General features: G+C 42.4%; 1 protein-coding gene across 2 annotated transcripts in view; it reads right to left on the bottom strand.

Moving 5' to 3' along the window:
- SYTL5 (synaptotagmin-like 5) overlaps window positions 1–23065 on the bottom strand; it is an 80086-nt gene that overhangs the window by 28599 nt on the left and 28422 nt on the right. For both annotated transcript variants that reach the window (XM_004689943.1, XM_004689944.1), the window contains exons 3-7: window positions 20493–20608; window positions 18977–19079; window positions 16153–16287; window positions 2265–2406; window positions 611–740 (exon numbers count right to left, since the gene is read on the bottom strand). In XM_004689943.1, the coding sequence (XP_004690000.1) occupies window positions 611–740; window positions 2265–2406; window positions 16153–16287; window positions 18977–19079; window positions 20493–20608 (626 nt within the window). The remainder of the gene's footprint in view (window positions 1–610; window positions 741–2264; window positions 2407–16152; window positions 16288–18976; window positions 19080–20492; window positions 20609–23065) is intronic.

Genomic DNA, 23065 nt, shown 5'->3' with positions numbered 1-23065 from the left:
CTGGTGAAGCCTCTCACTGCCCCTGAGCCTCTGGCCTGCAACCCAGTTCTGTATGCACAAATAAATAAATCTTTTAAAAAAATGGTTTTGTGGGTCACAAGAGTTGCTGTGATGATCAAGTCATGATATAATTGAAAGCACCATACAAATGCAAGGAAATCATTCTTAGCATCTTAATTCTGTTTGCAAATACCTCCTCATTTCAACCATAAAATGATTACTCTGTCCAGATATAGGGAACTTTAGCACCCATATCAATGGAGCTACCATTTCCCTGAAGTCTCCACATATTTGAGCTTTCATATAGAATGAAACAATAACGTTTGTCACACTCCTTTCTCAACCTTTGGAATAACTCTGAAAATTGATAGTGATGGCTGCCAAGAGTAGACACTTAAGAAATGGGTTTTGCCGGAACATAAGAGGTTCAAGGCATCCCTTGGGTCTACGTTTGAGCAGTCCCAAAAGTCTGGGCCAAATACAGTGGGTGGCCAAAGAATGGATTATTTTCTAAGGCAGGAAACCACCACTTTAATGTTACACATGGCAGCCAACTTCATTTGATTTATTTAATATTTTATGGCAGAAAAGTCATGTTGTAATTACCTACCCGAGGAGAAGGAGGCCCTGGACACTGCTATGGAGGGTGTGCCAGAAGTGTTTCTGCGATGGCGCTTTGTGAAGTCCTCAGACATGCTTTCCACAGCAGGCAAATCCATGGAATTGTCAAAGGCACGTTCCTTCTCACAAAGTGAAATGAAAGCAAGCATTATACCAACAGACTGTGACTCACTCTAAAATCCTTCCATAGAAATGTACTTGCATATAACACTCTGGTGCGTTATCAGTCACTAGGAAAGTTTGGAAGACCATCATCAGGAGTCCACCTAACTCTTAAAACGTACTATCAACAATCTAAAAAATCTATACAAAAAGGTTTATTAATTAGGGCTAAAAGTGTTAAATTTTCCATTCACAAAATTAATGAGCATCTAATGTATGGTTACCAAAAAAGATAAATGTACATGCAGTTTTACACAAACTTTATCTGTCCACTAAGGCTTAGAACTATGGTCCCATGTTTGTCCTGGCAATACCCTCTGTCTCCAATCCCCCCATTGCCTCTTCCACTCCCCTTTAACAGAAGATCATGTCACTTTTTCCATCTAGCAGGTTGGGTGATCAAAACACGGTTGGTTACATCACTGTAGGAATGAAATTTTCATGCCGAGCAAGGCACCTATCAGCATTTATAAAAAGGTCCTATTGAAATATCTGCACTGATTTCCTAGCACTTCTCTCTCTGATCACTCACAACAGCCACACTGGCAGACTTGCCCTTCCTTGGACAAGCTCCTAGTCTGGATGTTAGTGTTTCTCTGGGGACATTTAAGTGTATATATATGCTGACTTTCAGTGGTACACAACTGAAACTTATAAACTGAAACTGTTGTAATCAATGCAACCACAGTAAAAAATTATATGCACATCTAGAAAATATTTTAGATACTGGTTGATCAAGGGCACTCACCATCAAGGTGGAAATTAGCATGAGGAACTAAAACAGTGTTCCCTGCGGTTACCTGCTGAGTTGTCCTGCCTAGAGGAACACTTGAAGCCAGACTCCTGGATGGCTAATTCTTTCACTTCCTCGAAGTCTTTGCTTGACCAGGGTCTAGCATACAGGAGGCTGAGTCAAAATTACAGCTCATATATACAGATTTCTTAAATACAGCTCTTTGTTATATGTTTGGTGTTTCCTGCTTAACAAAAGTCTAGTAGGTGTTCATTCATCCAAGAGAATGGCTTCCATTTTATAGAAAATGAACTGTATGATACAAGTTCATTATGTGCTGATACTTTATTTTAATAGAGAGTAGTAAAGAAAAGTATAAAAAAATCTCAAGATTCTACATATTTTATTTTATTTTATTTTTACATAGACCGGTTTGGGCAAATCTAAAACCTAAGCAGTAACACGAAGGCTCAAAAGCAGAAGCTTCTAAAGACTCTATTTGGTTTAAATCATGAAGCCACATAACCAGCCATCTACAAATGTTGCCTGTGAAACCCGCTCCTTTCCCTTCCTCCATGCTTTAGACCTGCTACCAAGAACTTGGGAAGTGGGAAGTTCAGGCCTGATAAGGAGGCACCTACCATTAAGCAGAGTAAGTAACATGCTCTGAGTGACAGAACTGGAACAACACAACAAGAGGCAGGGCCAAGTCCCGGAGCTGTGTGTCCTTTCAGATCTGTGTACTCACTCGACTGCTGCCTGACGTCATACTGCGTGAGCTGGGAGCCGGTGACTTCTGCATGACTGGAGTCACACCATTGCTGCGGCAGTTCCTTGGGGTCCCAGGACCAGGTTCCTGCTCATTGAGATCCGATGACCCCGTGCTCCCCCTAATTGAGAGAATACGTTTTATCATGGAAACAAAGAAGCAACCAAGACACAGTCAGGGATAAGCTGAGAAGGAAATGATGGCAACTTGTAGGAAACACTTTGAGCTCCAACATCAGCCTCATCTTCAAACACCTTCAGGGGCTCACTGAGATCTACCCCACATGTCTGACACCAGGGTTTTGGCCTTTTAGCTTTACTATCACCAAGCTCATGCTTATTTTGTTCATACTCTTTCACCTAATACACCCTACTGCTGATATCTGCCTGGACAAATCTTGGCCACTCTTCAAGGGCCAGAAGTTCAGCTTCTCCCATCAGGTCTTTCCTGTCAATAACAGGTATGGTGAACCTTTGTTTTACTCAATTCATACTGACTAACAGTCTTCACTAAACTATGTAGCCCTCAATTATACAAGGTCTTGTTGTGTTCCCGAGTTGATCCACATGCATGGACCCTGATGCCTCTTTTAACTGTGAGCAACTTGGGGATGGCGTCATAATTTACCATATTGCCAGCATCTTCAGGATGTGTTGGTGCAAAGGAGGCACTCAGTACACAGAAATCAAAAGTCCTATTTCATTTGTGTTGTTTTAGGGTCTGGAGCATGGTCTATATTTAATAAATGTGGTATAAAATCAATGATGGGCCCTCCCTGGTGGTGCAATGGGTTAAAGCACAGCAATGTGAAGCTAGTCGCAGCCACTGCAGCACAAGTTCGATCCCCGAACAGGGAGGTGACCCACATGGCGTGGCATACCTTCCTGTCTTGCCCACTGTTCCCCTCAGCAGTGTACTTCATTGATATGACTGTTCTGTTTCCCCAGTCTTTCTCTGGTGAGTACTTTCATTACCCCTGCACCTCTGGCCTGTACCCCAGTTCTTTATGAATAAATCTTATATAAATAAAATCTATGACATTTGGTAAATAAGCTTGAATTACTTACATGTTTGCTAAAACTGATTAAGCTCCATTCAGTTACAATTAATAAAAAAAAAACAGATTCAGCTATAGAGGCAGTGACAATTTTGTATTCAAGGAAGAAGCGTAAGTACACATTAGTATTGGACAATTATAATTTAAGACAAAGATTTATTCTGAGTTTATTACTTACTCTTAGTGATCACAAAATATTCCAAGTGGTAAAATATAAGCCAGTAGGAATGTCACTATGTTGGTTATTGTTTGCATGTTAAAAGTGAATCTATAATGTCAAGCATTATTTTTGAAGCTAAGCAACAGTAATTAATAGTGATTAGGGCTTACAGTTGAACAAATAGAGGAGAAACCTAAAGGGATAAGAATGAATTAAAAAAAAAGAATATCTGATTGTTCACGTGTTATTACCAATAGATAAGACTGGCAGAAGAAAGAATTATCAATGAACACTGGAAGAACTGACAATTACAGCTTATAAATCATAATTTTTTTTCAAGGTTATGTGCCAGAGAAGTCACCAAAATCAAATATGCCCAGACTGATAGTACTAACCTCTACCACTCTGAATAAATATGTAACAGCACTGCACTTATTGAGTATTTTCTAGGTATTAGAAAATATTCTAGGTATTTTCTGTTCTTCAGCATCCTGATTTTTTAAAAAGGTATTTATTAACAGGAATTTCTCTAATGAAGACATGCAGTGGCTTACAGGCATATGGAAAAAATGTTCATCATAAATTACCACCAGGGAAATGCCAATCAAAACCATGACACCACTTTACACCTGGGAGAATGCCCCCTATCAAAAATGCCAGAAATAAATGCTAATCAGGGTGTGGAGGAAAAGAAACCCCATCACACTGTTGGTGAGAATGTAGACCGGTCCAGCCACTATGGAAAAAGCTGTGCAGAAGTTTCTGAAAAGATTAAAAATGGATCTGCCATATGGCCCCGCGATTCCATTCCCAGGTACCTACCTGAAGAACACAAAAACATTGAATTCAAAAGGAAACTGGCACTTCTGTTTGCTGTAGCACTATTTACAATAGCTAAGCTATGGAAACAACCTAAATGCCCCCAAACAGATGAGTGGCGCAAGAAGATGTGGTACATATACACATCTTGGAATACTACTCAGCAATCAATAAAGATGAGCTCTTGCCATTTGTGGCTACTGGAAGGGATTATGCTAAGTGAAATATGTCTAACGGGGAAAGATAAATATGGAATGTCACTTAGACATGGAATACAGAGAAACCAAACAAAGGGTCGTAGACAAACTTCAAAGCCAGACCTTGAAAGCTGACCATAGATCAGAGGCATCCAGAGAGGGAAGAAGGAGGGGAGCACAGAGCACAGTGGAATACAGTGGAGGACTGTGGGTACTTTGGTGGAGGGTGTGATACTACAGTGAAAGGGAAGAGTCTATCTTCGAAACTACTAACAACAATGCTACTTCAATTTTAAATAGTAATCATCCAATTTTTTAAACGATTTATTTATTTATGCATACAGAACTGGGGTACAGGCCAGAGGTGCAAGGGCGGAGAGGATTCACCAGAGTGGGGAGCAGAACAGGCAGATTGAAGAAGTGCACTGCTGAGGGGAGCAGCGGGCGGGTCAGGAGAGATCTGCTGCACCATATGGGTCACCTCCAGGATGCGCAGGGTGTGAACTCAGGCTGAAGTGACATTAGCTTCTTAGTGCTGTGCTTTAACCTGCTGCACCAACAGGGAGGGCCCGTAATCATCCAGTTTTTTAAAAGGTATTAACTTGCCTGTTTTTACCATGAAGGAACTGAGTCTTGGAGAGGTTAATTATCCCATGTATGCATATACATGTATGCATGAATGAATATGCATACACCCACACAACTCCACACCTCACCAAACCATCACCACCATGCTCTGACAGTTAGTACATGAAGCCAAGATCAAAACTGAAAACTGAGAATTGTTCATCTATCCAGTCTGTGCTCATTCTAGATTCTCATATCGCTTATTCATCATTTCACTGAGATCAAATTGGTAAAAATGGATGAGTTCAACATTGGTAGAATAAGCTATTAAGAAGGCAATCAAAAGATCAAGTAGCTAGGTGTTAGTATTTGTCTTGGATTTAAGAGAACTATGAAAATTTTCAGGATGGTATTCCTTTGATACTACACAGAAACTGTCTGGCTTGTTTCTAGTGATGACACTGAATAAATTACTGTGCCATTGGGCTCTGCTCAGAAGAGACTCAGGACAGTGTCTTTTCATTCAGACAACAAAATAAAATTTTGTGATAGAATAGGTGGACTCAGTTTGAAATCCTTTGTTCATTGATTTTTTTTTTTGAGCCCTCCTACTTCAGAAGCCACAGTCCAACATTGGACAAAAGTTAACCATGCTGAGTTCTTTCCAGATGATTCTGCTCATCTCCTTAGTCCTACAAAGAAGGGAGCTTAGAGACCTACTCAGTGATGCTGTGCTGTGAATGTCGCTTCTCTGCTTTAGACCACTGTACAAAAATCTCTCTCCCTAATGTTTTAGGCAATTCTTCTTAAAAAAGAATAAAAGTACCAAGCAGCTGCAAATTAAAGTAATTTATACATTTTTCTTTGTGTCTGTACTGAAAGTTCTTCTAGACCTGGAAGTTTTGAAAAAGTCCCGGACATAGATTCACCTTACTAGAACCAAAAGTCCTGCTTAGGTAGAAGCTTTGTCAGAAGGCAATTCGTTGTGGAGATGACATTAAGAGGCCACCTGGTTATAAGGCAAACGCTTTTGTGGTTTTTAAGACAGCTGCTGGAAGGAATTATTGCCAGAAGTATTATATCAAAAATGACAGACATTTTTCACATTTGTCCTTGGCATTTACTGTGAGCTTCTCTCAAAATATTTCCCTCAGATTTGGCTGTTTCTGTTGATCACGTATAGTCTAATGAGGCAGAATATCCTTAATATTTGGATGTCAACACTTACAGATGCTATATAAAATCTGACATAAAATGGCAAAAATGTATCTTTGCCACTCAAATAAGATGAGAAAAGCTTCCTCAAAGCTGAATTAGTAAAGTTGAAATTTCAATTAGGACAGTTATTTTTGACTCAGATATCATGCCACTGGTATTTAAATAAGTAAACTATGCCAGAAGGAGAAAGAGAAATGCCAGACTTTTGCTCATATGTGAAGCATAGAGAAACAAAATAAAGAGTAAAGGAAAACCATCCCCAAAGCAGTCCTACGAAGTACAGTGTAAAACTGAGGGGAGCAAAGAGCACAGGAGCCCAGTGGACTTTGGCAGAGGTTATGGGTGTTTGCGTGGAGGCTGTGAAGTGGTCACATACATCTGAACAGGTGGGATCCCATATTTTGGAGTCATATACAGTATTGTAAATGAATGTTATCTTAATTTAGAATTTATAAAACTAGAAATATTAGAAACCAGTGCCAATGAAGCTTCAACGTAAATTTGACTTACGGGAAACTGACAAGAAAGAGACAATGATCTCATTCTAATAGGGCCCAAAGTGTGGGGATATGATACTGAGGGGCTTAGATGACCTCAGTTACCTGAAAGACACAATTGCTAGGGTAGGAAAGAGTCTCAGTTAATTTATGACACATACTTTAAAAGCCTTCCATTTTGTGTTCAACAGCACTTGTAATAAGGGAGATGCAAATTAAAACCACAATGAGATACCACCTCAGCCCAGTGAGAATGGCACATCTTCAAACAACAACAAATGTTGGCGAGGATGTGGAGAAAAAGGAACTCTCCTGAACTGCTGGTGGGAATGCAAACGAGTACAACCACTATGGAAAACTGTTTGGAGGCTCCTCAAACTGCTAAACATGGAGCTTCCATGTGACCCAGCAACCCACTCTAGGTATCTACCCAAAAGACACAAAAACACTGATTCAAAAAGATACCTGCACCCCCATATTTACTGCTGTTCTATTTACATTAGAAAAGACATGGAATCAACCCAAATGCCCACAAGTAGATGACTGGATTGAAAGATGTGGTACATATACACAGTGGAATATGATTCAGCAATCAAAAAATATAAACTCATGCTTTTTGCAGCAACATGGATGGAGCTGGAAGGGATCGTGCTTAGTGAGATAAGCCAGAAAGAAAAGGAAAGATACTGGATGGTTTCACTCATAGCAGGAGCATAAAGGGCTGGGAGGAGAATAAAAATCACTATGAACTACTATATACCAGAGACATTTTACAGAGTTGGAGTGGGGAATGGGATCAAAAATGGGGTGGGGGAAGCGTATGGGACTATGGTGATGGCACACGGGTGATCTGGTGATGGGAAGCCCACGGGGATTACAACTGAGATGGAAAAAGGCACAAAATGATGCAAAAATAAATGATTAGATTAAAATTTAAAAATGAAAAAACTTTCCATTTTGTTATCTCTAATTCCTGTTGACCCCAACCTTTAATAATGGCTTCCTAGATATAGACATTTCTAGATTAAGGAGTCAAGGCTAAGGAACAGAGGGTGTGATTTAATGATTTGTCTTTCTGGTTTACATAACAGTCTCTCAGGAGCTGCAGTCGGCGAAGACTTTCCCAGGATCCAACTCTGCCAGGCTAGGCTGCAAAGTTGGGTCTGTGCCTGCCTGGTTACATGGGTGCTGCCCTCAAGAAGGTGAACCAAAGGGTGGCATTCACTTGTGAGAGATGAAGACTGGGACAATGAGGCGAGTGAGTAGCACAGCAAAGACAACACAGAATATTCTCTCTGCAGTTTATGAACTTTCCTACCTTGCAGTTATTTCAGATTTGCAAATGATGATATAAGAAAGACAAGGGAGGAAGACAGAGCGAAGTCTGTTCACTAAGGTGGAAATGTTAAAAACGAGAAAGAAAAGGGGGAGAAAGTCTTTTGTGGCCCCCAAATGCTATGTCCTTGTCAATGGTCTTGTTGGTGGGTGACCCTTGCACTTGGCTGTGCATCAGAAATACCTGGGTCAGTTTTAAAAACTGCCATGTCCACGCTATATCCAACACTAATCCTACCAGACTCTCTGGGCGTGGGGTCTTGGCATCAGCATGTTTTAACTCCCTGAGCCCCGCCTCCAGCAATTCCAATAAGAAAGCAAGGCTGAGAAACACCAGGGCAAACTGTGGATTGGTTTAAGTTTACTGACCTCAACTATTTCCCCACCTGCACTGTCAGCTCACGGTAGCTGACTACTTCCCTCACCAGCACAGTGCGCACATTCAAATTTCTGAGCTGTTCTTCTGGTTCAGATCGTGGTAAACAGAAGTCCATTTTCGGTGTCAGGGAGGGAATCTGTCATACCAGACAGCAGTAAACTATGACCTGTGCATCAAATTGGACCCAACACCTGGTTTATACGGCCTATGAGCTAATAGTGTTTCCCGCATTTTAAAGTGGCTGATCAAAACCATCAGAATAAAATGTTATGATGTGTGAAAACATGGCATTCAAATTTCAATCCCATAATGCTTTCTTATAATTTGGCCATGCCCACTCATTTAAGTGTTGTCCATGACTGCTTTCATGGCCCAACAACAGAGCTGAGTAGTGGAGACTGAGGACCATGTGGTCCATAAAACCCAAAATACCAATGATGGGTACTCATGCAGAAAAAGTTTGTTGAGCCCTGTGTGTGCCATGTGCGTGGAAACAATCACAGGGACCTGGATGGCTCCATTTAAAACCCAAACTCATTGAAGAGGCCAACATATCACAAGGGAATGAACTTCATTCACTGTATGTATTTGTACATGTCTATGTATGCATGCACACATGTGCAAGTGTGTTAGGCGCAACTGAACCATCACGGGGCTCCCTAAGACAGAATTAAAGCAGCAGAGAAATGAAGAAGGAGAAGCAATTCAACAGACAGGGTTCTCCGGCTGCAATTTTCTCTGCGGGCCCAGGCTTTCAATTGCTTAATCACATGTACTTTCCTTCCCTGTCCTCCTCAGAGAGAGGACAGTTTTGTGGGCACTCACTGAAATAATTCTATAAAGAATTTCTATAATTTGATTTGCAAAAACTAAAGCTAATTTCACGGGTGGGTTAAAGTATCTAGGATTTCCTTCAAGGATGTTTCCTTTAAAAGAACTCCTAAAATGGAGGAGCCACACACCAAGAGGGAAGAGAAGACTCTGACTATTATGATGAAACACACACTAAGAACGGAGACTTTCACTGGGATACTGTTTTGGTCTTTTACGATCACAGTAAAATACTGATTCCATGTTGTTTTAAAAATAATGTCTGGGAGCCAGTTGGAGGGGAGAGGAAGCAGCCATGGAAAAGTGTGCATAGACTAGAAGCTAGGAGCAAGAAAGTCCTGCCTCCTCTACCGACACCAAGGAAAGCAAATGTTTAATAGAACTGAGCTTCCAGTAGCTACGTGCAGCAAGGGCTTAGTCTGTACTTAGTTTAGATTTGCTAACCTCTTGTGCCTATGCTGCTAACAGTTAGGGAGTTATCAAAGGGAACAAATCCATCCATGTCTTGGCTCAACTTAGCTCTGCATTTCGTCCCTTGTGCACCATGTTTCCATATTTATGCTCTGAAACCCTGAGCTGCTCTCCAGTGCAAGCAAGATTGCTTTGTCTTTTGTCCTTTGCACTTTCTAGTTCCTCTGTCTAGAAAGGTCTTCGTTTTCTTCACCTGCTCAAATCCTCTTCATCCTTTCAAATTTCTTACAAACCAACTCCATGAAGCTTCCCTAAATCATCTGGAGTGATAAAAGTCTGTCTTTAGTTTTCCCGTAACACAGAACATCTTTCGATCATCATTCCATGTTACCTTGAAATTATTTAGTTGTTCCAATCTTTCCTGCCAAATTGGGAGTTCATAAGGAGTGGAACGGTACCATCGCCTAAGAACATCAACATTTTCCACTTGGCATATCATCCTAGATCCAGAATGCTGCTAGCACTATGTGCTTGATTTATTTGAATAAGATGCATTGGCAAGTGATTTCTAGATCTCTACTCCTCAATGATTTGCAGAAAAAAAGGGGCCATTACTGTGTCTTTGCTATCCTGAGAATAAGCCTATCACATAATACACCAGAGTAGAAGAGATGAATATCAAGGAGGAGGATTGAAGTGTGTTCATCTAGTTACTAGAAGAAAATTAGCTAAGACAGTGAATGTGGGGAAACAGAGAAACAGACAAAATAGCAAAGGGGAGGAAAGTCAAGAACTCAGTTGTTGTTCAACCAAAAGATAGCATCAAGAGTCTGGATGAACTATTGAGGATCCTTAATCCTGATATGGAAATCACAAGGGAAGCCATAGATATGTCAAGCAAACATGAATCAGGGGCTGAGCAACTGGTAGTCAGACAAACAGGATCTGTGAAGGAGGGATGTTGAAGCAGGTATCTGTGCTCCCACCCATTTCCCTGCAACGCTCATCTCTCCTAATAAAACCCTGCAAACTGTGAATACCACGATTCCATGCCCAAGACCTTTCCAGATTATAGGAGCTTAAAGCACTGTGCATTAAGCAAGGCCAACGTGTCAGAGAGTCTGGGCCTCTGAACCGGCCCTCAACCAATGAAGAGAAAGCTGGTTTATACAGACCCCCCAATCTCTTGACTGGGTAACTGTGACCTGTACTGGACACTATCCCAAGAGCTGTCCAGCATGGTCGAGCCCTAATTGCCCAGAGTGATGACTGGCATAACGATACACACACTTTTGCCTTTTTTTCATTCCCTGGCTCACTTTCTCATTCCCCTGGGTTTTGCAAGACCACATCCTAAGTAAATTACTTGCTCTTGAAATCTTACTTCAGGGTTTGTTTCTGGTATCCCCAGCCAAGTTAAATGAGCATGGTGGCCAAAGGATGAGTTTTACAAGGGATAATTTTGAGGCATAAGTACAAATTTCGAGCTGAAGAATTATCTGGTCACTCCAGACATCATGGAACTCCCACGGACATGGTCACAGTACAGGTAAATGAAGCCCCCTTGAGTTCACCTTTTCTCGCCAGTTCTAGTTCATGTCCATCACTTCATGGAAGTACAACTTACTCTACTCAGGTCATCTTAATTTTGTGAATTGCTTTAGGCTGTTAGCATTTGTGATGACTTATGACTCTGCTCACCTGACACCCTGCTCCCACTATGGAGGGGTGCGTTCACCCGAGTACGTTAAAATAGGAAGAACGAAGGAGTATCAGACAGATGAAGCAAAGGCACAGGAAAGGGAAGTGAAAGAGATTTCCCATTGGAGGACAATCCTTTTATTTCCTTTATCCTTTTGTGTCACACACTATTGTGGCTAAGATTATAGGGAGATATTTCCATACTTTTAGAGATGTGCTATCAATCTGAATCATTTCTGAAGCTTGGTAAGGAAAGGGGTTTGCTAAGTGTATTAGCAGCTGGCTACATGTCATCCTAGCTACTACACAGAAGCGACCACCTTGCTCTATTCCCATTATCAGTAAGAAGATGTTGCTTCTTTGGCATCTTCACTGCAAAATGGTCCGTGAAAATTACATTCAGGACAGGAAGATAAATTTACTTCTGATGATAAGAGGCTGTAGTATCATTTGATGATGGAGCACTTTCATGAGCTCACTTTACCAAAATAACAGATATGAGGGAAGAATGACTGCTTTAGTCTTGATGGAACCATAGAGAGAGGAAGAGATTAGGGCGTGCGAGGGAATGCGAGCAAGCTTGGCACACATAATGACCACAAGGACCAAGGGCGAGCTTGAGTGCGGTGGCCTCTGCTTTTGGATCAGAGCCAACCAAAGCAGTGTGTAAAGTTTCACAGAAGCTGTGTCATACAGGGCATGTTTATCCCCAGGCCTCCCAGAGAGCCATTGACCATGACTGGAGAAAACCACCATGTGCTGGGGGCAAGGTCAATGTGGAAGATTGGGTGGCTAGAGGGGGAGAAGGGTGAGAAACCAGTTGGCTGTGAAAATGAGACAAGGGCCCATGGTAAAATGTTTGCCATCACCTCTGACATGACCCAAATGCTGCTGAGAGACAGAGTATCAGTCTTTATCCATTTTTACTGAACAGAGCGAATTCTGAGTTCAAAGCTCCACTTTTCCTTTCTGCATTTTAGGGGACATTATTGATGTCCTGACCGGATGCATGTCAAACCCTAACTAGTGAGGGTTTAGTGTTTTTCTATCTTGGCTTCCACCTGAGATGTTGAGTTGTAGCATGCATTGGAGTGTGTCTTCATCCCCCAAAGCAGAGTTCTCAGATACACTATATAATGCTCTGTTACATTTGAATTTTAGAAAAATGAATTTTTCAGTACTAAGACCTACTAATGTTCAGATGGCATACAAATGAAAATATTTTATGGGACATTCTTTTAGAAAAAGTTGTTCATCTGAAATGCAAATTTATCTGGGTACCCTGTATCTGGAAAAGCAGCACAATGAGCCAGCACGTGAAAAATGGAAAATCTCTGAGAGATAAGTTATGCCCACAGTGTTTTTGCAAATTCAAGCAGCACTCCCAAACTTTTCAAACTTTTCAAACCTATTTGAGGTTTCAGGATGTACCCGAGAAACCTGTGGCAAGTCCTTCCAGACCCCAGTCCAGCCAAGCTCCCAAACTCCAGGTGGTGAAGATGCAGTGTCCTGTAGCCAATGTGCACCCGCCCCTCCAGAGAGAGGCCTCTATGATGTAGTTAAACTATGGGCCCTGTTGGCTGAGGGCATACACCTAGGGCTTCTCCTACTTTCTCGGGCTATTACAGCACTTCGAGTCACCAAAGTCCAGCCTTCCAGAAGAGTGTGGCACCACAGTCTTACACTGAACGGGGTCTGAGGTGGCTCAGGCCCGCACAGGAGGGAGCCCTCTGCCCAGGAACAGCCCATGGGATCAGAACCCTGTTCTTCAGTAAAGCCTGAACCCCTTCAGACCCACCCCCGGGGCAGACTGGAGTCCCAGAGCCCTTCCCTGGGGTATATCCTGGGGATTCAGAGCCCTGCTCCCCGGGATCTGGAAGTCCCAAATCTAGCCCACAGTGCTGCTGCAGTTAGCGGGCTCCACCGACCACCAGTCTGATAGCTGGAAGCCCAAGTTAGTGCCACCCTCCTATTCGTTCATTCCAGGCTCAGGCCCCTGACAAGCCAGGCAGGCCCCAACAGACTGCCTCCTCGAAGTCTCATCCCGAAGCAGCATCTCGGAGCCTGTGTGACAGCCATTCACTCCTTCCATGAGGTTCACCAGGTGACAAGAGTCCCTGCTGTCCCAGCCAAGCCCCTCCCTCCAGGCCCACTGAAGACTTCACCAGACCTGTGGTCAATTACTATTGACTGAGCCACAGGAACATTCTGTGCTTCACTGCAGTTGGTCATGCTGCCCTGCAGGCATCCACCTCCACCCATGCCTGCCCTGCCTTGCACGTTCCTCTTAGTCCTTACTCATTCTGGTTCACCCCAAGGGACTGGGAGCCGACACCCTTTTGTCCTTAAGTTTCTAAAGTGTCACACATAAGAAATGCTCAAGCCCAGCTGCTCCAGGGAAAGAACCATGAAACCATGAAGAAACATGTATTGTGGAGCAAAAAGGAGAATTAATTGTTAAGCTCAGTTAGGTAAGAAACCAAAGAAACTGGAATGTGGCCATCCCTTGAGGGGAACTTGCTGCCACATATGCTCAGATGAATTACAGGGTGAAATGCAATTTTGCTTGCAGAACTTCAGGAGAAAAAGAAAGCCCACCAGTTTTACTTACTGGATTTGTAGAACTGCTCATAGCACCAAACAGACAAAAGGAAATGAACTTCAGGTGATGAGATTTAAGGTGGGCTAACTCCTGTCCCAACTTTCTAAGGAAGGATCTTGAGGTGAGATAATATTGTCATCCCACTGGGGCAGTATTTTAACGAGCCTCTACCGTCCAAGCAGGTTCCAGGAAAAGGAAAGATGTCCCGTGCTACTGAACTCCCAAAATCTTCACTCTCTTTTTTAGTGGGAAAACAATGTTCTTGGCGTGCTGAAGCCAAACCATGCCTGGCTGTATCCTTATTACCTATAAACCACATCCAGTATTTACGGTTTAAAAGATAGTCTACTCAGAGACCTACAAGTATAAGAAATTCCTAGTAAATACACCATTGGGGAAGACATGGCCACGCGCTTTGTAGCATTACGAGTATTTATAATGAGCTGTCAATAAGACTCAGCAAACTCAGGCAGATAGATTCTTGCAAACTGGTATGAGCACTGTGACACAAGAGGCCATGCCCTTTTTTCTTGATGAGCAAGCAAATCTAATTTAAGGTAAAATAAGCTAATTTTGCTTGTAGGACCAGGAGACTTTTTTTTTTTTTTTTAAGATTTATTTATTTGTACATACAGAACTGGGGTACAGGCCAGAGGCTCAGGGGCGGTGAGAGGCTTCACCAGAGACAGAGTGGGGAGCAGAACAGGCAGATCGACGAAGTACACTGCTGAGGGGAGCAGCGGGCGGGTCAGGAGAGGTCTGCCACGTCATGTGGTCTCCTCCGGGGCAGGCGGGAATCGAACTCATGCGGAAGTGGCTTTAGCTTCTCAGTGCTGTGCTTTAACCCACTGCGCCACCAGGGAGGGCCAGGAGACTTTTTTTAATTGGGAACTACCCCTTCCCTTGTTTTATATATTCTGTTCCTCTTCTTAGTGGCAACACTAAGCCAGTTTATGACCTCTGGGTAGAAGAGATCACTTTCTGAGAGTCAGAGTTCAACGATCAAAGCCAAAATTTTTATATAAAGGCATTATGGGACATGACATGGGGTTACCCCAAGGGAAGTCAAAGGAAATTATTTTAAGGACAGAGGCAACCATGAGTAATTTTTATCATAAAGGAAATCTACCTATATTCTTGAAAAGTGGGAAAACATGGAAAGTGGTAAAGCTCTTTTGACAGTACATGGCAAATGATGTCTTGAATGCTAGCTTATTTTTTTGTAATGCCAAAGTGATGATAGTCTGGAGAACACTGAAAGGAACAGGTATGGCGAGCCACCAGGAAAACAAGCCCATTTAGTTAGTAGCATATTTGGGGAATTCGCTGTTCCATAGTCTAAAGTGAATTCAGGGGAGAGTGTACTCCTGTTTGCTGAACTTAAAGAGGGCAGAAAATCAACTGGCTTTACTATCAAACTTTGCAGAAGTGCTCTGGCCACAGCCACCACAAGGGTGTTCATATTGACACAAATCAGTGAAACACAAGGCTGGATCGTTTTTCTCATCTCTAGCTTTGATAATGCACTAATCAGAAAGATATGCATGCTTTGACGTATGCTCCAGTGGGCTAAAGGAAATCAAGCTTGATACAAAATGACTATGCTCTTGGCAACTTCTACTTCTCCACAAGGTGCTAACAGGCCCCAGACCAGTCTCATATGGCCCCTGATAATGAGTTGGAGGAAGTGGAAAGAGAAAGAAATGGAATTTGTGGAATTTCTGGCAATTCAAATGATGAAATTAATACTTTTTAAAAAGCTGCATGGAATGTATGTGACAGACTGGGGTTTCTTTTTGAGAAGTTTAAACACAGAAAGATCAAGAAATCAATGGGAAAAAATATTTTTGCTGTGCCTCTTCATTTTTACTGTAGCCTTGATTGCCAATAAAAAATGTTATCCCTGCAGGTGACATAGATGATTGCAAAAGCTGCAATTTCAGAAGAAGTGTATCTGCTTTCTGTTTCCACTACAAAACATCCTCCTGGCTTTTCACAAGATGTGTTAGTTCGCCGAGAGCTAATACTCTACAGGTTACAGAGAAGTGCTATTCAGTTGGAAATATGCCAACTTGACCCTCGGAGTCCCTTACCTGTCTGAGCCAGAGACTGACTTGAAACTCCGAACATGTTGGCAGTCTAAGTCCAAACTGTAGCTCCGTCCACTTTCAGGTTTCGGAGTTATGATTTCTCCTCTGGTGGCTGATCTGAACTTGCTAAGAAGAAATCTGAAATTATATATATATTGCAAAGTCAGGTAAAAAAGAAAGCACTTTATCATTTCAAGGTTATCGTTTCTGGTACTTTTCACAGTAAATGAGTCTTTGATACAGTGGCCTTGGGGCTGAGATTCTGTGGGTTTCCTAGGGCTTCTGCAGTGTAGTGTAAAGGGAGGAGTCCAGGACATTCTCTCCCAAGGCCAGACAATGTGCTGTTAACTTAGGCAACTCACCACGGTTACCTAAGAATGGAGATGTACTGCCTGTGTGTAAGGTTGCTAAGAAAAGGGTGCTTGAATTTATCCTGCTCAGGGAGGGGAGGAGGCTGTCTAAAGCCGCTGGGACAAAATGAGGTCACAAATTACTAGGCTGTGCTCTATGAGAGCAAGAACTCTACCTGTGTCGCTCCTCCCGGTGCCCAGACCTTGAGTGCTGCCCAGCAGTCAGGCTACCCATGACAGGTAACCCTGGGCTATGAAGTATAAACAATGGGCTGTCTGCAGTGGGAAGAAGTACAACTCCATTCCCATTTCACTAAATTATTTGGAACTTCAGCACAAATAGCATTTGAAGAACCAAGGCTCAAGTCATGAACCAAGCTCCTGAATGCCCTAAACATGGGTATTTCTAAATGCATTTGAATAATAAAAGAAGCAAAGCTATATTCTTTTGGTGATGGCATGAAAACAAACCAGTTCATTAATTTAACATTCTACAGTTTTCTCAGAGGAAAAATAAATTCCAATGGACTGGGACAACATTAATAGAATCTGCCAAGCTGCCTCTGTTTCAAAGACCCTTGGAGGACTATCTTGTGAAAATGTCAGAAACTGCAATTGAACTGGGAAAAAATTACATTTTTGGTGAGAATAACACTTAACATAATGTCGGTCTGTGCTGCGCAAGGAAGCACTGATACAGGTCTCCATCTCTGCGCTTGCACTGAAGGTGTCTCCTCCACCTGGAATCCCTCTTCCCTGCTTTGGCTAGCCTGGACCTTGCCTATCTTTCAAGATCCCCATCAAGTCCCACTTATAAAATTCAACATCTTTCAAGACAAGCCCTACACCTTCCCAACATCACATAGTCACTCACTTAGTACTTCATTCTTTTTTGCTTTATGACACGGCTTGTCATAAATTAACACCTACTTTCTTTTTGGAAGGCTTCAGACAACGCCTACTGCCATCTTATATTTTCCAACAATTCTCTTGTACATAGTTACTTTGCAGATGTGTATCCTTCCTCCCCACCTTGGCACTGTGTTTCTTGAAGACAAAGAACCATCAGATACCAGTGTGGAGTTCCAACAGGGCTTGTTAAGTGACTGAATGGCCTGCTCAGGGTCATACACTTAATTGAGCCCACAAATCGCTGTCTCCCAGTTCCAAGTCTGTAACCTGACAGTGCCATTCTATAACCTACACTGTGATGCCTGGACTGCAGTCTACCAATTACATCTGCTAGAACACATCTGGGTTCTAAGTTTCTTGTTGAAACAGGCCATCGACTGTGTCTGCTGAGCCCACGTGCCACGCTGGATGGTATAGCACACGAACAAAAGAGCTACCGTTCCACAATGCAGGAGCTTACGATTAAGTGAGTGTGCTGGGTGGCAGTGGTGTCAAAGTACAAAGATGCCAGTGATGCATGGTGCAAGGTATTGTGGGAGCCCTGAAACACAATAACCAGATTAAACATGGAAGAATGGTCACTCTGGGTTATCTTCACCAAGCATGTCTGCTAACTAACCGAGACAGGATTAATCAGGAGACTTAGAGTTAGATGGCTTTTAGGTTTAGTTGGCATTCAGAGATCAAGATTAAAAACAAACAATAAATAAATATGCAGACTTTCTGTGCAGCCAGATGAAGACTCAGCTGCTGGTGATCTCACCAAGGATCTCTGCAGAGAACACAGAGCAGCACTACCAGGAAAGGAACGTGATATGGCTTGATGCGTACGTGGACTCTCCCCACCTCAGCCACAAACCAGCCAGCAGCTGCTGAAAAATGAAGACTGTAAAGTGCAGGGCTGCAAAGTGATCACTCACCTCTGGTTCTTACAGCCTGAATTTTGGGAGTCACTTTTTTCCCTTAATGAGAACTTTCTGCCTCCAGATTAGCAAGGCTTCCTGGAGTCTTCTCTCCCCATGTGTCATTTCTAATCTCAATACTTGACACAAAAATTTGCTTTCTGAATTAAATAAGGTGGCTAAATGTGCCCCTTTTTGGAACCATAAAGAAGCCCACATTTCAAACAGGAGATACACTGTGTTAAACCCAATCAGTAAATTGTTGACTTGGCTATTTCATGTGTCAGCATTGGGTAGGGGGAGTGTGTGAGGGGTTAAAATTCTTCAACAAAGGCATTTGTCACCTCTTTATAAACAAGACTGGCTCTGATATGGAACCTTCCACCTAGAAGTAATAGGAACACTTTGCTGCAAGAGCAGATATGCAAATGAAATAAATAAACTTTTACATGCTCAGGTCAGAAGAGAACTTGATTTATCTAGGCCTGAAAATAATTAAAATCACACTTTCTGAGGACAATAATAGCATTGTGTTAACCTCACTTCAGTATCTGACCTCCTCTGGGTCACAGAACTGACATCAGACTTGAAAAATAAGCAATCTTTTTTTCAGAGATGTTTAGAAGAAAGAATGAAAATTCCTCTGGAAAAGCTGTGTCTTACCCCTTCCTCCTGGGCCCCTCATGGCTGGCCTTTTGCCCAACAGAAGCTGATGTGTCAGACTTTGCTGCATCCTGGCGGGTTTGCTCTTGGCTTTCTTCAGCTCCTCATTAAAAACAATCAGAAGACAAATTTACATACAAAAATGGCCAGAATTGAGACTAAAGTTCTAGTCTGTATTCACTTCCCTACATGAACACAGGACAAAAGTCTGTAATAATTTGCTGCGATGTTCCCATCCAAGTCTCCCAGCCCCACAGTTATTGCTAATCTGGTGAGAGATCCAGAGTTCATTGAGGACTAACATCAGCACTCATGTGTGCAAGGTTTGCTGAGATAACATCTCTTAGGAATGATACAAAGCAGGAATGATATATCATCCCTCTGTAATATTTTAAGAACAGACGAGCCCAGGTTCATGAACTCCAACTTACTAAAGACCAGCTTCTAGCATAGGCTTCTAGAAATGATAGTCTGAATTCTGAACATAGACGTCAGACTTCCTCGGAGGACAGGTGTCTTGCAGACATCTCATGACTTGAGGGTCAGCTGACATTCTGGAAGGTGCTGGTTTAAGTGCAGGAACTACTTAATTCTAACTCTACCCCACTCTGCCACTCTGCAGTGTCAATCCTGGTGGCACTGGAGTTAGTTCCAAGGCTCCCAGCCATACCTATTACACTAAAATGCAAGGACATTTGTCTCCAGTGTACGAAAGACAAAGTAGTCTAAAAATAGGGCACAAGATGCTCCCTCCACCTTTCCTACACCAGGCATGCGAAGCATGGCCCCAAATATATTTCATTCAGTAAGCAACCAATTAAATTGTAGTCTCAATGCACAGAGCAGCATTCTTAAGATGGCTATTGTTTGTATGTATTGCCAGAATAATTCCTCATTGAGAGAAACTGTCCTGTGAATTTCAGGCCAATTTGCATCTCTGATTCCTGCCCATTAAATGTGGTTAATTACCCCCATCCCTCAAACACACCCAAGTCATTGGGATAATCACAAATGAACCCAATCCCTTATATATATATATATATATACCCCTGGCTTAGAGGAGGACGGAAGACCAAGCACATAGTATCTACCCTTGGCTAGGAACCACTGGATTAGAAAAAGTAATGATGTTGAAAAGAAATCTGAAATAAATCCTATTGGGGAAAAAAAATAAAGATTGGCTTTTATAATGTGACTCACTGAATTCACCTGTTTTATGTTATTTTCTTAATTGTTTAGTAAAATACTGCAAGTGCATTCAGGAAAAGAACTGCCAGTAATGAAGATAAATGCCTCCTTTGAAAATCTCTATGTCAGATAAATAAAAAATTACCATGGATTTTACTGACTTCCTCTCCCTTTGTATGAAATGCAGACTTGAGATTTCATGCTTTTGAAATGACCTAAGAGATTTAGGAAATTCAAATGTGCTCATCTGCTACATATTACAGGGAAGTTATTTAGCTCGCCCAAATGAGGATGAAAGCAGTTTGAAACCAATAATTGCCTTAATTACCTGTACTTCTTCTTAAAATGGACTGTCGGACAACATCAGTGCCTAGAACATTGACTTGCTTGAAACGTTTTGCCTTTTCTTCAAAGAACCATTCACCAGTTACAATTCTTAGTTGCCTAATCCAAGGAAAATGAGAGATCATTGAAATTCAGTTAGTTAGCCAAATAATTAACTCTCCAAAACCCCTAATTAAGTAAAATATAGGCAGTTACTTACAGAGCCCTACCCAAATCTAGCATTTTAAAAGGATTATAAACTGGCCACTATTAGTTGAATATATACTGTGTACTAGGTATTTGCTAATTGTTGTTTACACTTAATATATTTTTATCCACACAGCAACCCTGTGTAAACATTTTTTAAATATTTATTTATGCTACAGAACGGGGGTACAGGCAAGAGGTGGGATGGGTGAGAAGATTCACCAGAGACAGAGTGGGGAGCAGAACAGGCAGATCTACGAAGTACACTGCTGAGGGGAGCAGCAGGCAGGTCAGGAGAGGTCTGCTGTGACACATAGGTCAGGTCCTGGGCAGGGGATCGAATTCATGCTGAAATGGCTTCGGAGAGCTTCATAATGTGGTGTTTTAACCCGTTGCACCACCAAGGAGAGCCCTGTGTAAACATTTTTAACCATGCTCTACAGATGAGGAAACCGAGCCTTAAAGAAAAATAGTACACTCCATATCACACAGTTGAAAAGTAGTAGGGACTGGCTCCTACCCAAGCAGTCTGGCCTAGGGCTCAAGTAAATGACTTCATCTGTAAGTTAACAGTCTGTAAGAGGTGGGGGGGGGGGACAAACAGGGGACAAGTGGAGGTTCTGAAGACCAAAGAGCAAAGTCAGACTCTGAATTAGAAGGATACCTTGAAGGTTTTTTTTTTGTTGTTGTTGTTGTTGTTGTTTTTTCTGATCCCTTATACTCCTACTATGAGTGAAACCATCTGGCATTTTTGTCTTTCTGGCTTATTTCACTAAGCATGACCCCCTTCCAGCTCCATCCATGTTGCTGCAAATGGCACGAATTTATCAAGTAATTGTAATCAAGTAAAAACAAACATCAACTAACAACTATAAGCCAGAGACATTCTACGGAGGAGGGGAGGGGAACAGGATCAAAACTGGGGTGGGAGGAGAGCACAGGAGTAGGGTGATAGTACATGGGTGAAGTGGTGGTGGTGGTGGGAAGTCCATGGGGATCACAACCAGGATGAAAACATGTACAAAATGAATAATGATGTAAATACATATGCGTGTGTGTGTGTGTATAACAATATAGTATTAAAAAGGAAAGATACCTTGAAGTTACATGATGACTGGTTGTAAGTAGAGAGGGAATGGGATGAGACAGGTTGGCAACAGTCCAGTAGAGAGACCACAAACAGTGTGCCAGGTAGTGGCATGAGCAGCAGCCAGGGGAGGTCAATGTGTAGGTGGCAGAAGGGCCTGCCTGGATTTCATGATCAATTGAATGTTGAAGGTGGGAAAGCAAGATTTTCGAACAATTACACCCAACATTTAAGCCCTATCTGCAGTGTTGCAGAAACCCTTTACTGTGGCAACACTAGTTTATCTGCTATTCTCAGAGCCTGGTCCATGGGGTGTTGGGACAGCCATGTTCAGCTCCCAACGTCCCAACACCTCCATGATGGACTGTAATGGAAAATGAGGTTGGAAGGCAGGTTGGGTCATATAATGGGATATCTGCCATCCTAAGGTGCTGGAATGCCATTCTGGAGACAGCGGGAACTTGGGGAGATTTTCTTCAAGTTCAGGTTGGATCCTATCATCTCTGGAACATTATATGGATAGGGAAGAAAACAGAAACAGGCCAATTGGGAAGTTATCCCAATAGAGAGGCTAGGAAATGCTAAAGCTGTAACTCAGGGTGAGGAGTAAAATGTAAGATGCAGAGATATGAGCCATTCAGGATGAGGGCTAGCAAGAGTGGTGACGGGGCTGACTGAGTAGCTGAAGAAAAGCAGCTGGTGCATATTTCTAGCCCCAGAGTAACAGATCCAGGTTATTGAGTAAAATACACAGCAAATGTGAGCCTCATTCCTGCATACAAAGGAATCAGAGCTTGCCCACCAAAGGAGCTTGAAAGTGCAATCTTCCCAGGGCATCCTTACAAGATTTCAGCCAGTTGTTTCAGCCTTGTTAGCCTTGAACAGAGAAACAAAGCAAGTCAGCCCAGACTTCTGAGCTGCAGAACTGTGAAATAATACGTGTGTTAAGCTCCACAATTATGACAATCTGTTCTGATGGTAAAACAACAACAACAACAAAAATAATTAGACATAAAAAATATATTTGTGGGCCCTGCCTGGTTGCTCATTAAGGCACAGTGCTGCAAAGCTGGCCACAGCCACTTCAGCATGAGTTTGATCCCCGGCCAAGGAGGTGACCCACATGGTGCGGCACACGTCTCCTGTCTCTCCTGCTGCTCTCCTCAGCAGTGTACTTCATCAGTCTGCCTGTTCTCTCCACTCTGTCTCTGGTGAATCCTCTCACCGCCCCTGCACTTCTGGCTTGTACCCCAGTTCTGTATGCATAAATAAACAAATATTCA

The sequence above is a fragment of the Condylura cristata genome, unplaced genomic scaffold (genome assembly GCF_000260355.1).
Source record: "Condylura cristata isolate star-nosed mole 26May11 unplaced genomic scaffold, ConCri1.0 scaffold00027, whole genome shotgun sequence".
NCBI classification, from domain to species: Eukaryota; Metazoa; Chordata; class Mammalia; order Eulipotyphla; family Talpidae; genus Condylura; species Condylura cristata.
The sequence above is the reverse complement of the archived record's forward strand: the minus strand, read 5'-3'. Positions and strand labels throughout refer to the sequence as shown.